This window comes from Anoplolepis gracilipes, chromosome 13, assembly GCF_047496725.1.
Source record: "Anoplolepis gracilipes chromosome 13, ASM4749672v1, whole genome shotgun sequence".
In the NCBI taxonomy this organism is placed as follows: domain Eukaryota; kingdom Metazoa; phylum Arthropoda; class Insecta; order Hymenoptera; family Formicidae; genus Anoplolepis; species Anoplolepis gracilipes.
The window spans coordinates 4,601,069-4,619,825 of record NC_132982.1 but is presented as its reverse complement, the minus strand read 5'-3'; the positions used below and the strand labels follow the sequence as shown (position 1 = coordinate 4,619,825).

At 26.5% G+C, this 18,757-nt stretch overlaps 1 protein-coding gene across 3 annotated transcripts in view; it reads left to right on the top strand.

Annotated features, from left to right (window-relative positions):
- Positions 1–18,757, top strand: part of LOC140672472 (orexin receptor type 2) — a 34,274-nt gene that overhangs the window by 10,923 nt on the left and 4,594 nt on the right. For all 3 annotated transcript variants that reach the window (XR_012047901.1, XR_012047902.1, XM_072904663.1), the window contains exons 3-6: positions 14,064–14,211; positions 14,852–15,070; positions 16,957–17,116; positions 18,329–18,441. Coding sequence is in view for 1 of the 3 variants with exons in the window: in XM_072904663.1 (XP_072760764.1) it covers positions 14,064–14,211; positions 14,852–15,070; positions 16,957–17,116; positions 18,329–18,441 (640 nt within the window). In the remaining 2 variants the exon portion in view is untranslated. The remainder of the gene's footprint in view (positions 1–14,063; positions 14,212–14,851; positions 15,071–16,956; positions 17,117–18,328; positions 18,442–18,757) is intronic.

Genomic DNA, 18,757 nt, shown 5'->3' with positions numbered 1-18,757 from the left:
AATATGATATAAATGCAAATTCATTACATTATAAAATTGATTAATCGGATAAATAAAGTCACTTATATGTTATCGTGAAGGGCATTATTCTCATCAAATTTCTGTATAATAATAATCTTATATAAATCATAATGTAGGAAAATTACTTTTTAATATATATATTTACAATTTCAGTCATTTATTTTCTAAAAATAATTAAATCAATTTAATTGTTATTAAAATAAATCGTAGTTATCAAAGAAATCGTTAATCAAAACAAATTTACAATCAAAATTAAATATATTACAAATAAAATGGCAAAAAAAAACGATTTTTACCCACAAATATATTGTGTATAATATAAATCTGTACAAATTTCTCGATTCATTCAATCATTTGAAATATATGAATTTTTAAAGTTCAATGGAATAATATACATATTCTAAAGGAGAATTAACTCACGGGTATTTTCTAGTATACATTATAGCGCTCAAATTCATTAAAGCATTCATAAAAGAATTCGCGTTATTATTGTGCTTGATTATAAATATTTCGATTAGACGAGTACGTGCTCGTGCAGGTAAATTCTATTTGTCATGATTATTCCGTATCTCCAGAATGCATTACAGCATGTAACAAAGTTTCCACGTGTTCATTGCATTGCATTCCTTAAAACGGCACATTATTCGCAACAGTAATCCGCGACACGCGAAAATGGATTAAATGATTAGAGACACATGTGAGAGAGGATAACGTTCATTCTTCTGTTATTACACAGATTTGAGCATTTTATGCCATCGCGCAATGCGATATATAAACGTCGCATTTTAAACCTGCAGTATCGAAATGAATATCTATCTGTAATTCCTGTTGAAAATTTCTGTATTTTGATATATAAAATATGAATCACAGATTACGCGTTATTATACGACAAGTATCGACAAGAGGTCGATCATCAATATTGTCAGAATTTGTCATGCTCGTGTTGTACAGGCGTACAATACGAAGCAGTTCCGATATTCACGCATCATGTAACGTTACCGAATAAAAATCGCGGGAATAACGCCGCTCGTGAGATTTGGAACAAACGAACTTTATCACCATTATTCCGTCCCATAGATCGAGAATGAAAATACGCGCGTTGGTAGAAAGCCAACCGCGTCATATCGATCTGTCTGTGCGCGCAATTCGAGAGGAAGTAATATAGGCCGACCGTTTTGTAGCTATTTGTGCAAAGATAGTATTGTAATTAATACTATTGAAAATTATATCGGATAATGTAATGCAATTATCAGATACGTATATTAACAAATGCTGATGCCGCAAATACAAAATTAACCATACATCTCTCCTCTAGGTTGAAAGAGAAAAAAATATTACATCCTAATAATACAAATGTAATCGTTTCCAATTTTACTTATTATATCTTAAATAATCCCTCTGACCTAGGAAATTTTTTTTTTCAATTTTCAGTTTGACTTAAATAATTTTTTCTTTAAAAGTTATAAGAAAAGAATTAAAAAAATGTGTGATTTACCTCTCTCGTAGCAAAAGCAATTTTACACTGGCCGGCACCGTCATAATTTAATCGAAGACCTATCGTTTCCACGTGTAGCATAACGTTTCGCGATATGGCTGAAAAAATCGTGTACGTACACGATAGAGTGATCTAGTATTTTATCGTTAAATTTTTTTATCTAGGAATGAAATAATCAGTAAAGCTAATATAATTGTCGATCGTTAATTTATACGATCTTATCTAAATATCTTATCGGATTATTCCATCTTAGAATTCCACGCATTATTTATTATTAGAAAATCATATTGAAATAAAATTCATAAGAGAAATATTTTTTCTATTCCATCTTTCGGTAATTTGTGAATAAAAAATTAAAAAGAAAAATTACAATATATTAAAGTCACGACAACGTGAAAAAAAAGTTTAATGCGGCAGCTTATTCGTGTTGCAAAGTCGTTTGAGTATAGTTTACGACGTTAAGCTAACGTAATATCGACTTATTTTATCATCCATTGTTTTAGGATACCTTATATAATACCAGCGTCCAGAGCAAAGATGCCGTAGTGGTAGTTTATTATATCATTTATATAGCGAGATCGATATTTCAATTGATCTAATAAATAACCTTTCGAACATCGAAAATTAGTCTGATATATCACAAGAAAAATTGAATTTTTCTTTAAATTTGTTGAAAAATTATTAAAAAGGATTATGTGATACTCTTTACGATAAATATTTATGTTTAATTAATTATATTTTCATTAAATAGAAATATTTATTAACTTATATTTGACTGTTCTTCCTAAACTTTTTCATTATTTCCTTATTTGTCCTCATTAAATGTAATTTTCACATCGACAAATATATCGCGTGTGTATTCGCTTTTAAAATTATACGAAAAAAAAGATCATTTCCTTTTGCTAACAAGTTTCGGCGAAATAATGCAAGCCATTAACGCTTTTACGGGCTCTATGCAGCTGCAGCACCAAAGTCGAAAGCGACAGCAAAGGCAATCGCAAACCTGGTCAGCATCGTCGTCCGATAACTTAATCGGAGAACTATCGTTTCCGCGATATAACACGTGTAACGTTTCGCGACACGAATAAAAAGTTCATGACCGTACCCGTGATAGAATAATCTAAAAAATTGAGAGAATGTACATAATATATATTTTTCTCACATGTTTTTATGTAAAATTTGAAGGCAAAAAGTATTTACTTAAAGCACACATATATGTATTTCAGATTAAATTTTTACGGATTTAGACTCTTCCAATTTTTTATTTTTTGTAAAAGATGCTTATTGCTATGATTTATTTATTGCGACTTTATTTCCAATTCAATATATTTTAAAATGGTAAAATTTTTCAGTTATTAAATAATATAAAAGCTGTATTATTCCCATTTCACTATAGAGAGATTTTTCAAATTTATCATTGTTTGCAGTAATAGCGTAAAACTCTTTATATTTATTTACAATGAAACATGTCGCAAAAAATAAAAATATTACATAAAAATTCATAAAATTATATACATATACATGTATATTTTTATACATGGATAGTTTTTTAATTGGTAATTACGCAATATAAAATCTCACTTGTAATCATTAACAGTACTTATAAGATGCTATATTGCAAAGACGCCATTTAAAGACTTTGTTGGAATAATAAAATATGAAAGTATAAACATAAAGAGTTTTACACATGCAAAAGTAGTATAACTAATATCATTTCCATACAAATTTTAATATAAATAACTGTTTTTATATGAGATCATATAATATAAGTTTATTTTTAGCTAAGAACCTCTTTAAAAAAATGTTATAAATGAGATTCATTTTTGTTAACCTAACACCTATCACAAAAGATGAAATTCGGATGGCATAATCAAATGCTAATCTGTTGCTCTAATCTCAAATTTATTACTCCTAATGAACTGGACAAGAGCAAAAAAATATTTTAAAATAGTTAATTGTAACTTTTCAATTTTGGTATTAAAATTTTCTGAATTAAATGTATTCTCAAAATACTATTTTGGAATTTAATACTTGCAAAATAAATTTTCAATTATTTTTTATACTTCCTTTAAAAGAGAAAAAACTTAAGATAAAAAATAATTTAATATGTACTGGTATGCACGATGTGTAGCAAAATTGTAATTACATATAGAACAACTTAAAATATTAATATATTAAATCTAATATAATATAATAATAATATGTACTGATATCAATCATTAATATCGATATCATGTAATGATATATTCCAATTATATAAAGCAAAGTTCAAAATAATTAATATTTCATAAAGTAATTATCGCGTTCATAGTTAATTAGTGCTAACAATAAAATATACCCATATACCCATTAACTCGCTGTTATCCCAGAATTTCTTCTTTTCTCTTGTTTTTTTTTTCTGTTCCTTCATGGCATTTACACAATTCCATCACTCGTGAAAACATCACGTGCATGTACTGATCACTAAATAATCGTTACAATGTGACAATCGCAACACTTTATATAGCATTCTGTTAATCGCACAGATTACGTACTTTACTTCATTCCAAATTGTAATGCGAGATCGTGAAAATTACAATTACACGAAGTTATAATCTATTTGGCAGATAAATATCACCGCCAAACAACAATGTGCAAGCAAATTTGTTATTAATAAGAATATATGCATACATTTTACAAGTAGCAATTTTATTATTTCGCATTTTGCGAAACTGAATAAAACTAAATAAATATGAAATAAAATTAAAATTAAATATAAAAATAAAGATGTTCAGAAATATCGAAGAAAATGTCATCGTTTTATCGCGATAAATTTAGATCATATAATATAAAATACACGCGTTTTAAAATATCGATATGTACAAGCGCTGAATTTATGTGACACACGAGAGAAATACAATTAAAATAATAGCTATATTTATTAATTAAACATCAAGATGATCAAATAAACATGTAAAATTTTGTAAATTCAAAAATGACATCGGCATTTTTATTAATCGGCCTATTTTGCGTGATACTTTTCGATACAATGCGAGTTGTGATTACAAATTAAGATAATAGCACAAATTGATTTTTTGCATTGATTGACAATTTTTGATTGATTACAAGATCGTTTGGTATCTTTTAGTATTTATCCTAATCATACTTTGACATATAATACGACGACACAGAAAGCGTCTAACATGTCACGCTCTGATTCAGTGCATGAATAAGAACAATACGATCCGCACGTAACAATAACATGATACGCCAAACAAAACAAAGGTTAAATATGTATGGTAATCAAGTTTTCACAAAATATGTAACATATTACGAAAGAAAAATTCATTCAGAATGTTATATTTTGTTTCTATTGCTGCACATTGATAAATTGTAAATGTATCATGTTTGTTTTCATAAATGTGTTACAAATATTTTTCTACCTACTTGAATCACTCGATGTGTTTTGTAAATACAGTTTTGAAAATACAGAAAGTATTGTAACTAAATTAAAACTGTGTGTATTTTAAATAATTCATATATTATTTTTTCGCGTTTTCAATCTCAAAATAATAAGCAAATTATAAATTGACGAAAGATTTATAATACGTAATACGTAAAAAATATTTAAATTCTTTTTTTTTGAGCCTTCAAAAAAATAATTATCCTTAAAAAAGTTTGCCGATAAAAAAAGTTAGACGATAATTTCTATAACCTGTCTGCACCGTTTCAATCTTGATTTGAAATGTATAAATGGCAAGGCAACTGATTTGATAAATAGCTGTTATCTCGATATACCCACGTATGTATTACTAATCCTGAAAGTTAATTAATCGCGTGAGTTAATAAGCCCCTATCATTCATAGAAAATGATCGTGCTTGTCATTTCCTAGTATATATTTATCGCGATCGTATTTCGAGAGATACTGTAACGATTCATATCATATATTATAAGTAGTAAAAAAATACTGAAACCTGATTCGACAAATATTTGGAGATTATTCATTCGTGTGATTAATTAACTCCCGAGATTGATCGTTTATAAATGTACCGAGATGATCTATCAAAGCAAATATTTCATACAATTTATATATTTCATAATCAAAGCAACAGCTTACAGAAATTATAAATTATTGTTACATCGCAAACTTTTTTTGTAGACAATCATTATTTCATATAAGTTCGAGAAAATTTAAATATTTTTCATCATGTGCCTTGAATTTTTAATTTTTATTTAAGTGTAATTTACTAATTATTTTCGAACTGAGAAAAGGGAGATGTATAATACATAAATCGTGAGACTGATTCAAATAAAAAAAAGCAATGTATCAATCATTTATAAATAATTCATCTAAACTTACAAAACAAAAGAATTGTTATATCATAATTTTGTCACTCGTGCAGCGAGACTCGAATGAACAGGCAGTCACTTTGTATATTGTTATTAATATTACCTCTCGAAATGTGTAATCACAAGTATTAGGAGATATCAACGCCATTATCCGCAGCGATTATTATACTTATAAGTGATTATCAGTCCGGATGATTAATTAATTATCGCGATTATCGCTTATTTAGTTATTAACTTGCATAGTATCGTGCAACATCAGAACCGATGACAGTTTTGTGTTTCTCAGTCATTAGTAAAGCATCATGAATACAAATTAATCTGACTCGAGTGTCTTTGAGAGGTACTTAATTATTAAATACAATTTCTATCAATCTTATATTTATTAGTCGCGTATTATAAATTTGGCGCTAATGTATAATTTATTGAAACGTGTATTTTATTATTTATTTTTATTCAATTGATATCTATCGTTATAGTCAGCATATTTTTAGATATTCTATGAATATTTAATTTTAACTTGCATATTTATTTATTAGTTTAATTTCGTGTAATCGTGATTTTTGCGATTTTCCGTTGTAATATAAAATAAAATACGCGTCATGTGCGATTAATATCGGAAATACTATGTAAAGTGCCATGCGATTGCCGTATTCTCATGATTAGTACATACGCAATCGTAATTAAACGTGTTTTTGCAAATAAGATGAGAGGATAGGCGTGAAGGAGAAACAAAAAATAAGCAACAAAAGGAGAAAGAAATTCGAGAAGACATCGAGCGATAGCAAGTAATCTCGAAGCAAACACATATTTATAATTATGCTTAATAATTATTTTTTTAAATATTAATTACTCTTTAAACATTGCTTTATGTGATTTAGATTTATTAATATTTTATAAAGCAACACTAAATTCTATGAACATATCATATCGATGAATGTTAAATTATTATTTATCTTAAGTTGAAAAAATAATCAAAAATTGATTTACGAATATTAAATTCAGGACTCATGTATCTTGAGATTAATTTAAAAAAATTTTTAATATCAAAATCAAAAAGAAATTTTTTAATAAAAAAAAGGATAATTATTTAAATGTTTTCACGAATAAACGTACATATACATATCTGTCAATATCACATATACATAATGAATAAAAATAGTCACTAAAATAGAAATGTGTGCTTTTACTAAAAAAATAAATGGCATAACAAAAGAACAACACGTCGTTGCAAACTGTAAATTGTAAAAAAAAATATTGCTTTCAGTTGCATATATTTTAAAAATGTAAAATTTAATTTTGTAAATCTGTACGTATATTTTGCTCTTGTATAAGCTAACCATATGTTTAGCCCATTAATGTAATAAAATTTAAGATTAAAACAAAACAAATTAGCAATAAATTATATTTGATTGTGCCATATATCCGAATTTAACTATAAAGAGATTGCTAAACGAAGATACAAAATTTCTTCCTAATATACTGAAAATAATTATTGGATTATAATTTACTTGAAATATCTTTCTCACAAATAAATTAAATTTCCACATCTCTTTCAAACATATCTTACAATACATTTCAGATCCAAAAATTGTAAGAGTGACAATTATAATGATTAATATATTACATTACTACATCTAATTATTCGATATTGTTATCGAGAAGATTTATTAAATTCTGAGCGAATGTAATATTTGTATCACGACCCTATATGAAATCACACGTTTACATGATATGTATAGGGTCTGCTTTATGAAACAGGATACAATGTGTCATCTGTTTCGACGATCAATAAATCTTACAATGTAGTTGCTCCCTATTGTCCATCTTATTAAGCTCTATTTATTACCTTCATGACAGTGCTATAGATCGTAGCTTTAAAACTTTATATACAAGTAATATCAAATATACAAAAATATATGATATATATACATGTAACATTCTTCACGAAACTCAAGCAGGATGATCATATTAAGATACGAGAAAGAATATAAGATGAGCATATCTTTTCTTGACGACAAAATGACATTAATAAAAGCCTACTTTTCTCATTACTCATGACAAATTGCTCGCAACTTCTTGAGCCTTGAGTTACTCTCTGTAACATTACAACTCAAGCTGTGTGATTTTCATAATATAAATAAGTGCGCAAAATTAGATTTCACATTTTTCAAATACGCAATCGCAAATAAAAGATTTTCTTCCCTTGCAGATATTATTCTTCCGTTATGCCATTCATTTCCAGAAAAGAAAATCAGACATTTTTATTTTAACGACTATTCTCATACATTTCTCCCATATATTTTCTATATGTGACACTGACGGATGTAATACACGTTTTTTCGCACGTGAAAATATATGTACACTTCAATTAAATATTCAAATCATTTGTTGAACTTTTGATATTTAATTTTATTATGCACGAAAATAAATTTAATTAGCATATTGTGTAAACTTTAAATTTGGAAACGCAAAAATATAACGATGGAATGTAGATATATAAAAATTATATAATTGTATGATGAATGTAAAATAACGTTGGTATAATGAGATATGAAATTTAAAAAGAGTGCATACACTTTAGAATAATGCATTTATTGTTAAACCTTGCAGGTTTTTTAATAATGTGTATATATTATTTAATAAAGACGTGCAATATATAATAAATTTTATGTTTTATATAACAAAAGATAATATATGTATATATTAAAACCGTTATAAATAATAAGCCGTTTAATCTCTGTTCGTTACGCTTATACATCACATGAGATAACGATATAAACTGCAATTTTGAAAAATCTGTTCGATATTGTAAAAACCTGTTCGGTTTGTTTCGCATTAAATGTAGGATTAGTTGAAACTGAATAAATTACGGGAAATTAGAAAAATAATAATGGTCACCGCATAAGCTTTTCCGTAATATCTTACGTTATATATATTTACCGTAAATTTAAACCCGTACATAACACACAAACAAAAACGCGTAATGGTTTTGCTAATACGTTTTTTGTTTGTTTGTTGAAGTTTAAGTCAGTACTTAACGTAATGTGTTACGGAAAAGCTTGTGCGGTGACTTTAAGTAGAAACTGTGTAAAAATTTGTGCTAAATCCTACATTATTGGAAATATAAAACTGCGAAAATTGTGTTACTTTCCGCTATGTAGTTTGATTGATCATTTCATTCGGAATAAAAAATCGGTGTTTTGCCAACAAACAGCGTACACACAACATATTGGTTGGTTTTGTGAAGAAAACCATAACTCACAAAACTTTTTTACTTTTTATTTTTTGAGAAAAAAAAAATAAAACAACAAGAAATATATAGTTATATATTTTATATAACTATATTTTATATAACTATATTTTATATGAAAAATGTTATGTTAAAATTGTTTATTGACAAATAATAATTTACTTAAAATGCATTTTTAATAATGCGTAATATTTTGCAAAGAATCAACAAGCTATGAATAATAGCAGTACTCTTTCAAAAATATCTTGTATATATCGCACTGTAGAAAACAACATACATCATTAATCAGTAATAGAAGGAGAAAAGTAGTTACGAGAAATTGAACGAAATGGCAGATTTATCCGAGCAAGAAGGTAATCGAATAAAAAGTACTTCTCGAGATATTATATATCACTGTGTTGACATGTACAAGCGTACAAAACTTCAGCGATTTTATTTGTATAAATAGTTTGATTAATCATCTAAATCGAAATAAAAATGGAACTTATTGCCGATGAATGCACATACGTAAGAAAAGTATATAAAATTACATAAACAATAGAGGTAAAATTACGCAATAGGTAGTAAAAATACATTTCTGTTTTTTATACTTGTTGCTTAATTCTGTAATATTTTTTACAGAAATATATTACGTGAAATATATTGTGTGTCTGACACGCATTTATAAAATGTTAATCCTATAAGAACCTTCAAAATATTAATAAAAGTTAATTGTTTACTAAATCTGAGGCAAAAATATATAATTATAAAAAATATATACATTAAAATATTGATGAGTATTGAGTTACTTAACAATCGAAAATAAAAATGTTTTTTTTATGACTTAAGCTTCAACGATGCAAGATAAAACACTTAAATTTTAATTATCTAATTCTAAGTACAATTTATTTGATCAAGTTTTTTATTCCAAATCATAATTATAACAAGGTATTTGATATTGAAAATTAAGAAGATGAGATAAGTTAAAAATTTGAAATTCAGATTTCGTTAAGAAAATTTTCTACTTCTTACTTAAAATGTTGGTTTAATATATTTTAACGATGCATCTATATTATATGAACAGTAAAGTCCATCTCTGAAAAGCATGTCGAATATGCTTCTAGTAATATTGTGGCACTCAAGATCTATGAATTTCGCCACATCAAAGGATCTAACTAAGGACGTATAATTATTGCTGAAGGGCCAACAGTTCTGTATATCTATAACGAATGGGCAAAATCTTAATTTGATTTTAATGATCTGTAAATGTCGAATAGTAAAAACAGAAGATACTGCTGTGATTTAGTACTGCTAATGTATATTAATTAAGATCAATGATCATTAGAGAGCTGGTACGCGCTTTTTCGCACATGTTATATTATACGGAAATGTCACAAGAAATGTCAGAGAGAAATATGCAAGGATGATCGGAATCGCTATGGAAAAGGTTCAAGTGTTGTTCTCATTATTTTTTTTCTGGTTAATTTCCTTCTTTTCTATCTCTGATATCACAATTGAAGAAACATGTACTTTTAATATGTCGTAAATTTAAAAAAAAAAAGCATATACATATCTAAAAATATTAAATAATTTAATTATAAATTATCAAATGTTAACTCATAACATCACTTATGGAAAACTCGAAAAGGGAAAAGAGGAAATTACCGCGTGCAGATTATTCATATACCCGCTTAGAGCGGATATATTAATCCAATCTCGCAGTTTGAACCCACTTCGAACCGTTAGCGCACTTCCGCGTTGAGATAATTAGATTGCGAAAGCGAGTCAATAGAGGAGACAAGTTGTTGCGTTCGACGCACATTTACTCGTTAAATTATTTTTTAAAATATTTCTTTCAATATTATCATAACATGTATTCCAATATCTTAATATGTTTAAAAAGCTGCTTGATAAAATTATATAAATTATATTTACAAAATAACTATATTTAGAACAAAATGTACGTGATAGACGAAGAGATATAAACAAAAACCAATATGGGATTGAGATGACAAACAAATAAGAGACATTCTTTTAGAAATTAACAAATAAAAGCACTTTCAGAACCACACACCAGATGTTCTTTTATTCGATTTTAATTCGATTAGACTCTTTACTTTTTACTGAAATATAAACTTCGTACAAACGCGGTTTACGTGCCCCACGTTAATTTTAAATTCGGTTTCATAGATTAAAAGAACATCTGATAGTGTTGAATTCTGTATGTTGATCGATAGTTATCAGTCAGGTGATCAATGCGTTCTCATTTGCCAGGCATATAATTATTCGCCGCTTCGATTTGTATGCGAAGTCATTTTTCTTTCGCGACATTTAAATTATAGCTAAGTCGAAGTTCGTGCCGCACAATGTAAACGTCCGCGAATCACTATAACAAGAGCGCGATTTCTCATTAGAAAAAAAAAGGAAAAAAGTAAAAAAATATGTCGCAGTAAACTCGCGGTATACTGCGATATGTTATATCAAAAACGCGAACTCCGATGCGTCGGAAGTGATATTTTACACGCAATATCTCTATCTCTATTTTGCGACGCAATAAATTTTTCAGGAGGATTTCGACGTCCCTCGAACCACTCCGGTTCATTTCGCTCTTAGTTTTGAATGTAATGAAAAAATTATGTCGTAGTCTGTTAATACGTGGCACGTGACACACACGAACAGCTGAGCACGTTTCAAATACCTTAGAGCAATTTCGACTTAAGCGAAAGCTACATTTCATACCTACGTGAAAATTACTTTTGGATTACGCAGAATATTACTAAGAATATGAGAAATTGAACATTAAAATTTTACAATTTCGTACTTAAACCAACTGTATTATGTATTTATTTATCATTATAAAACTCGTAAACAATTTTAACTTTTAACATTTTAATAAAAAAAAAAAAAAAATAAAGGGCACATTTACGTGAAAAAAATACATCTTTAAAATTTTATAATTTATTTTATAAAGTGTGTTCTCTCTCTCTCTCTTTCTCTGTACATGATGTCATTATGTTTTATTAAATATTTCTTTCAAAAATAATATAAATATTTCTTTTCAAAATTTATTTAAACAAAGAATTCGAATTATGTCGATCATCATATAGTCTTCATTTACATAATCACTCAATCAATTAATTTAAAATTTTAGAAATTTTTAATTGTACGCAAAATTTCAAGGAAAATTTGTTGACGATTTTAAGGATAAAGGATTAATCCAGATTGAAGAAATGTGACGCGAGAAATGTCATGTGTACCTATCACATGCCATGTATGCTACTTTCGCTATCGAAAGAATTACGTGTGCTAGCGTGACGGATACAACATCCATGAGCAAGCAGCGAGTGATAACCGCGATTTAATTAAAACGTGCTACATTGCCGTATACATGTAATGCGAACGTTGGCGAAATTGTTTTATGTCAGATACGGGATTAAAAACCGATAGGTAGCTCTTGCTATAATGCACGTATATACGTACTAGTCGGATGAAAAATGTTATAGTTTTCGCTTGTAATTTTTTTTCTTGCATTCGCATATGCGTGCTTATGATTTTCGATCAAGAAAAAATACTGGATTATTTCATATTATATTAATTACATTTGGTAAGACACGCTCTCTTTTTCTCCTTAAATCATTTAAACTTGAATTTTTTTTATATTTATTTATATTTACATTAATCTATTTTTATATTTATATATTTTATATTTTATTTTATATTTATATTTGAAAATTGTTTTTAAACAGAAAGATTTGAAAGAAATCGAAAAACTGTATCGAAGAGAAATGACATAGCAAGACAAACGGAATTGAATTTCAATAATGCATGATTCCCGACATAAAGAAGAAAGCTTATATTGAATTCGAATTCAATAGAGACGAACTCATTCGGATTTGTATTTTCGTTTTAGTTGGAATTCGCTTATCTGACTCTGTGTTATCGCTGCATCTTTAATTTAAGATAACATTGACGTGAAAAAAAATGATTTCCATGAAATTTCCAATTATAAATTAACTTCTTCAATCATTTTTATTACGCTTGAAGATTAATCATTTTAATTTTATTCATGCAATTAGTTTCTCTTCACTACAGATACTTCGTATATATTAATACGCCTTAGATATTAATTATAGTTTCTGAATGTGATTTTCTTGACATTATAATTTTTCCGTACTTAAAAATTCCTTGTTATGTTTCTGATTTAAAAAAGTATTCGTGATTTTACATTATAATTGTATAAGATAAAGAACATATAATATTATGCAATTTGCAATTTCAAACTAGCTTTGAACAATCAATTCAACCGTGTTTCGCAATCACAAACGTAGACAAAGCGGTAACATAACTAGAAACGATCTCTTTGATAAATCAATTGACAGTTTCAGACAGAGAGAAAGAGAGAAAAAGAGAAAAAATTCTTCGTTGCTAAGAAAAAAATGAAATAAAAAGATTAGAGATGTATTGCAACTTGCAAATCTCATTAATCCTTTTCAATCTTGTTTTCAATCTTTTCTCACAGCTCTACTCACTGTTTATATTCTCTCTATCTAATATGTCAAATTAGACTCGAATGGAATATAAATAATGCTTAAATTCGCTTATGTACACATTCATTATTCATTTATATATATATATATATATATATATATATATATATATATATATATATATAAATGAATAAATTATCTCAGAGAGATGTTAAATGTACTACGTGGGAAGATTTGCGACAAATTGGGAATAACAAGCAATTGATGTCGATAACATTTGACAAAGAATTGAAAAGCCAATTAATATAGATTTTTGTTTAATTATAACAATGTGTAATAATTAAAAATAATATTTTTGCTTATATCTTTTTTATCTCATTTCAATTATCAATAATATTTTCGTTGTAATTGGCATTTTGTTTCAAACATGATGCTTTTATGGTAAAATAAAAATGTTGGAATATAATTATTAATTGAATTATTCGGTATTTATTGTTTCAGACAGTATCGGTGAGTGTCAGCGTTTTAACGCTGACTTTCATATCGATTGACCGATGGTATGCCATATGTTTCCCATTGAGATTCAAATCTACGACAGGTCGAGCGAAAACTGCTATCATAGTAATCTGGCTGATAGCGCTACTTTTTGGTAAATATCTATATACAAGTACTTCTACTAGAAACAAGAAATTATTTTAATTATTTATTGATGAATATATCAAACAGGATGCTGGATTATATTTTGTCTTCTTTTTTATAGAACATATCAAATAATGTTACTTTAATTACAATAATTAATAATTATAATATGCAGAATATTTCAGATATGGTGAAAAATAAGTTCGTTATTATTTATTTTATTTGCAAATTATAATTTCCGTCTAAACTTTTCATATCTAAATGATTATCTCAAAATTTATTATTGAGCGAATATATTTCTGCTAAAAAAAGGTGAATTGCAAATTATTATAGGAAACGCCGTGCTTATTTTGCATCAATTCTGAGCTATCTTATATGTTATAGATCTACCAATATATGACCTAACATATTATATTTGGCTTTGTAAAATCTAAATATTGTTCTTTAAATGTTTGAACATTATTTTTAACATCATTTTCTAAATAAGAAAAATGCTTCTTTTATAATCCACTTATATATCTTATATAACAAAAGTACAAGTCAAAAAGTCGATATTTGTCCGAATTAATTTTTTTCTAACGTTTCTCAAAGATTTATTTGCAAATAAAATAAAAATACATATTTATCAATGTCACATGTTTTTCAATCAGATATTCCAGAATTACTGGTGTTGCATATTGTACCGTCAGGCAGTCGAGTGCAGACTATATTATTCACGCAGTGTGTCTGGTCGTGGAGTCAAGAAAGTCAAGCTACCTTCACGATTGTCAAACTGATATTTCTGTACACCTTGCCGTTGCTCTTTATGAGCGTGGCGTATTGGCAGATTGTATGCGTTCTTTGGAAAAGCGATATTCCAGGACACAATTGTAAGCAACAAGTTTTTGTATTTTAACAATTACTCCTATTATCAATTGTCTAATAGTTTGTAAATATATATAATGCATTTTTCTAAATTTCTAAATTATTATAAATTACTTCTTTAAAAAGTTTTACATTTTTATTCAATTAAAAATTCTTGTTATATAAATAGAGAAATGATTTATGGAAATGTTATATAAATAGAGAAATTATTTATATACTTTGTTTTTATTAAAATAGATTCTTTTAATCTTTCCAATTCTATTCAATGATATACTTTTCTATTAAGGATATAAAATGTAATATAAAATTGTTTTATTGTGAAACTTTAGAACGTAAAATATTTTTGGACGATTCGAAAAAATGTCTACGAAAAAAAATTTTTTCTCTTCAAAGAAATAATGCAATAACAAATATTTACACAAGCTATAAAATACACGAATACATAAACATTCATGTAATTCAATTAAAAGTTATGAGATAAGCCCTCTTTTTTTATTTTTTGCAAGAGTCTAATAAAGATATATTTTCCCCCACCACAACGCTCGGTTCAAATTCTGATAGTAAAGTTAGTAGTATAATTTTATAATTAATACTTTATATGAGCCACATAAAGTACATATATTACAGATCTAAAATGTTTTCAATAAAATATTTTAATATAATATAAAATTAAAAATTAAAAATTAAAAATTAAAAATATATAATAGTACTTATATTATGGTAAAATATTTATTTATAATATTAATTTATACAATAGTATAATATATATAAAAATATTAAATACTTGCATAGTTTTCACTTTTATACGTTAAACAAAATAATATTAAAAGAATTAATATTTATCTAATTACTGTGTACAATTTTTTTTACAATTATACAGTAATTATATAACTATTTAATATTTTTATATGTATGTATACTATTATATATAAATATTGTTTATTTTATATAATTCATCGATAGAGTCACACATGATTATATGCATAATTATATATACAGAAATAGGCACCTATAAAATCTAATGTGAAATCATCTATGAAATTAGTTTCATTGAAATTGGATCATTATATCCTGATTATGATATAAGCTGCTTATTATATATGATATAGCCATTTATTATATATTATATAATAAGCGGCTTATAACATAATCGAGATATAATGATTTCAATTGATATAGCTGCGAAATTTAATGTAAGTTTCATTGTATCAAAATACAATATAATTGTAATAATTTGATAAGTAAACAAAAGGTCAAATAGTCAAAATTATACTATCTCTATATTTCACAATTGGCATATAGTATAATATATATAATATTATGTACGAAGAAAAACACCATAAAACAAAATATAGCTTGAATAACAAGAAAAATTTTTAATTAACAAAATAAACTAAAAGAAAATTTGGTTTCTCATAAATTAATAAAACAGAATATATATATATATATATTGTAATATTTTAACTTCAATAAATCATCTATATCAAATTTTTATTTTAGAATATAAATCCGTATAATTCTCAATTTTAAAAATATTATAATTATTGATTTTTTGTAAACAATCCTTTTATTTTTAGAGAAAATATAAAAACTTGATTTTACAATAAATTCCTCAATATTGAAAAGACATTATTTTAAAAATGAACAAAATTTATAAATTTTAATGTTAGGATTAAAGATGATACACAATACATTCTATTTTGTTTCTAATCTGTTAAAATTTTTAAGGCTAAACTTTGCCAAACTTTTAAGATAAACGCAATTCGAATATAATATTTTTCATTGAGATTAAAAAACTATTTCAGAGAAGAAATGACCTTTTAAATGTATATTTTGTTTTAAATTGTTCAAAAATTCAATTAACTGATCTCTTTTTTATTAAATTCTACAGTATCTACTAGAATCTGTCATTCAACTGAGATTCCACTGTCCAGAGGTGGAAATCCAGAAGGACAATTGAGATCTCGCCGGAAGGCAGCAAAAATGTTGGTCGCTGTAGTTATTACATTCGCGATATGTTTCTTCCCAGTGCATTTGCTCTCTATTTTGAGGTACGTTTCGCGATATTTGCAATAAATATTGCATATTTTCTGGTGTATTATAATGTAGGTATTATATTAATGCGTTAGTACGTTGCACACAAATTTCATTAATAAATATCTTATATAGACGTTACTGAAATGTTTATTAATGCGACATGTCAACTATTCAATATTGAAATTTATGTCATATACCGATAAAACAGAACTTTCATTATGTCAAGACTATTTTAACGTATGAGTGACAGTAAGTTTAAGTGCAATATTTTGTCAATACAAATTTTATTAAATTTGATAAAATATCAAATTAAAAATGAGATTACGAAAATACATATTATTATAGAAAAATTCAAAATAAAATCAGAAGCTAATCATAATCGAATTTTGTAAAATTTAAAAATTATTTTGTTTCAAATCCTACGCTAATTGTATAATCTCTTTAATAAAAATAATTCATATAAAAAAATAAATACAAAATATATGTATAGTGACAACTAATTGTAAAAATTTATGGTATTTCCAATTTCTCGGAAACGCAGCTGTTTCAAACTAAATAATTTTTTCCAATATGACACAAATTATTTTTATTCGTATTGCAGTCATTATTTTTTTGTACTTTTAATCACCGATAATTTATATACAAAATATGCTAGATCTGTGACTATATTTTTTATCCATAAATTTTTTACCAATTTAAAATTTTACAGAGAGATTTTATCATTTGCCGTATTTACATTTGTTTCAATCTTATAACTTTATCATTTTTAAATTACAAATATAGTAAAATAAAATCTATTCTCTTCATAAATTGAGTAAGAAATAAACTAAATTGCCAAAAGTTTAGCTTTATTATTAATCGTTTATAATTTAAAGCTACAGCTGCCCAGCTACTTTTTGTTAGTAAGGAAATATCGATTTTAAATTAATCATCTTTTATACACGTATCCACGTTTGATACATAATATAAAAGATAGCCTGCTAGTCTGAGACTTTTTATATAAAGAAAAATGGGAATATTAAATAGATAAAATAAGTTATTTTTATTCTCTTTGAAGATAAGAGAAATCAGAAGTAAAAAATGAATAAAAATATAGACAAATTGCTAATTTAAACTAAGAAATTTTTTACAAAACAACTTTTTTTTTGCGAAAATAAGCATTATTTGAATATAGCTTATTCTGTATTTTATAATAATTAACATATTACAATTTATTGTTTTTTTAGAAGTACCATGGCTTTACCGTCAAATCAATGGACGATCGCCCTTAGTCTAATTGCTCATTGGCTATGCTATTTCAACAGTGCAGTGAATCCTGTCATTTACAACTTTATGAGCGGTAAGATCTCGCGCATATTGATACGATGCTTTAAGCGACGGTAACGTTTTTAATGCATGGTTTAAAATTAATCTCAAATATGGTTGACAAAAAAAATTGACTCCATTTTCGGCAAATTTATTCTGACAATGAATATATCCTGTACGGAATACATAAAGATACGGTAATATTTTCCGATGTTACACAAGATTACCGAACGTATGAAGTGACTTGTATTAAAATGCATGACGCGTCAGAGATAGGCAATGTTCGCTCGAACCGTTGTGTCGGCTGCTGCTTTTTCACCGTGTAAAACTGGTCTATTCTTCACATTTAC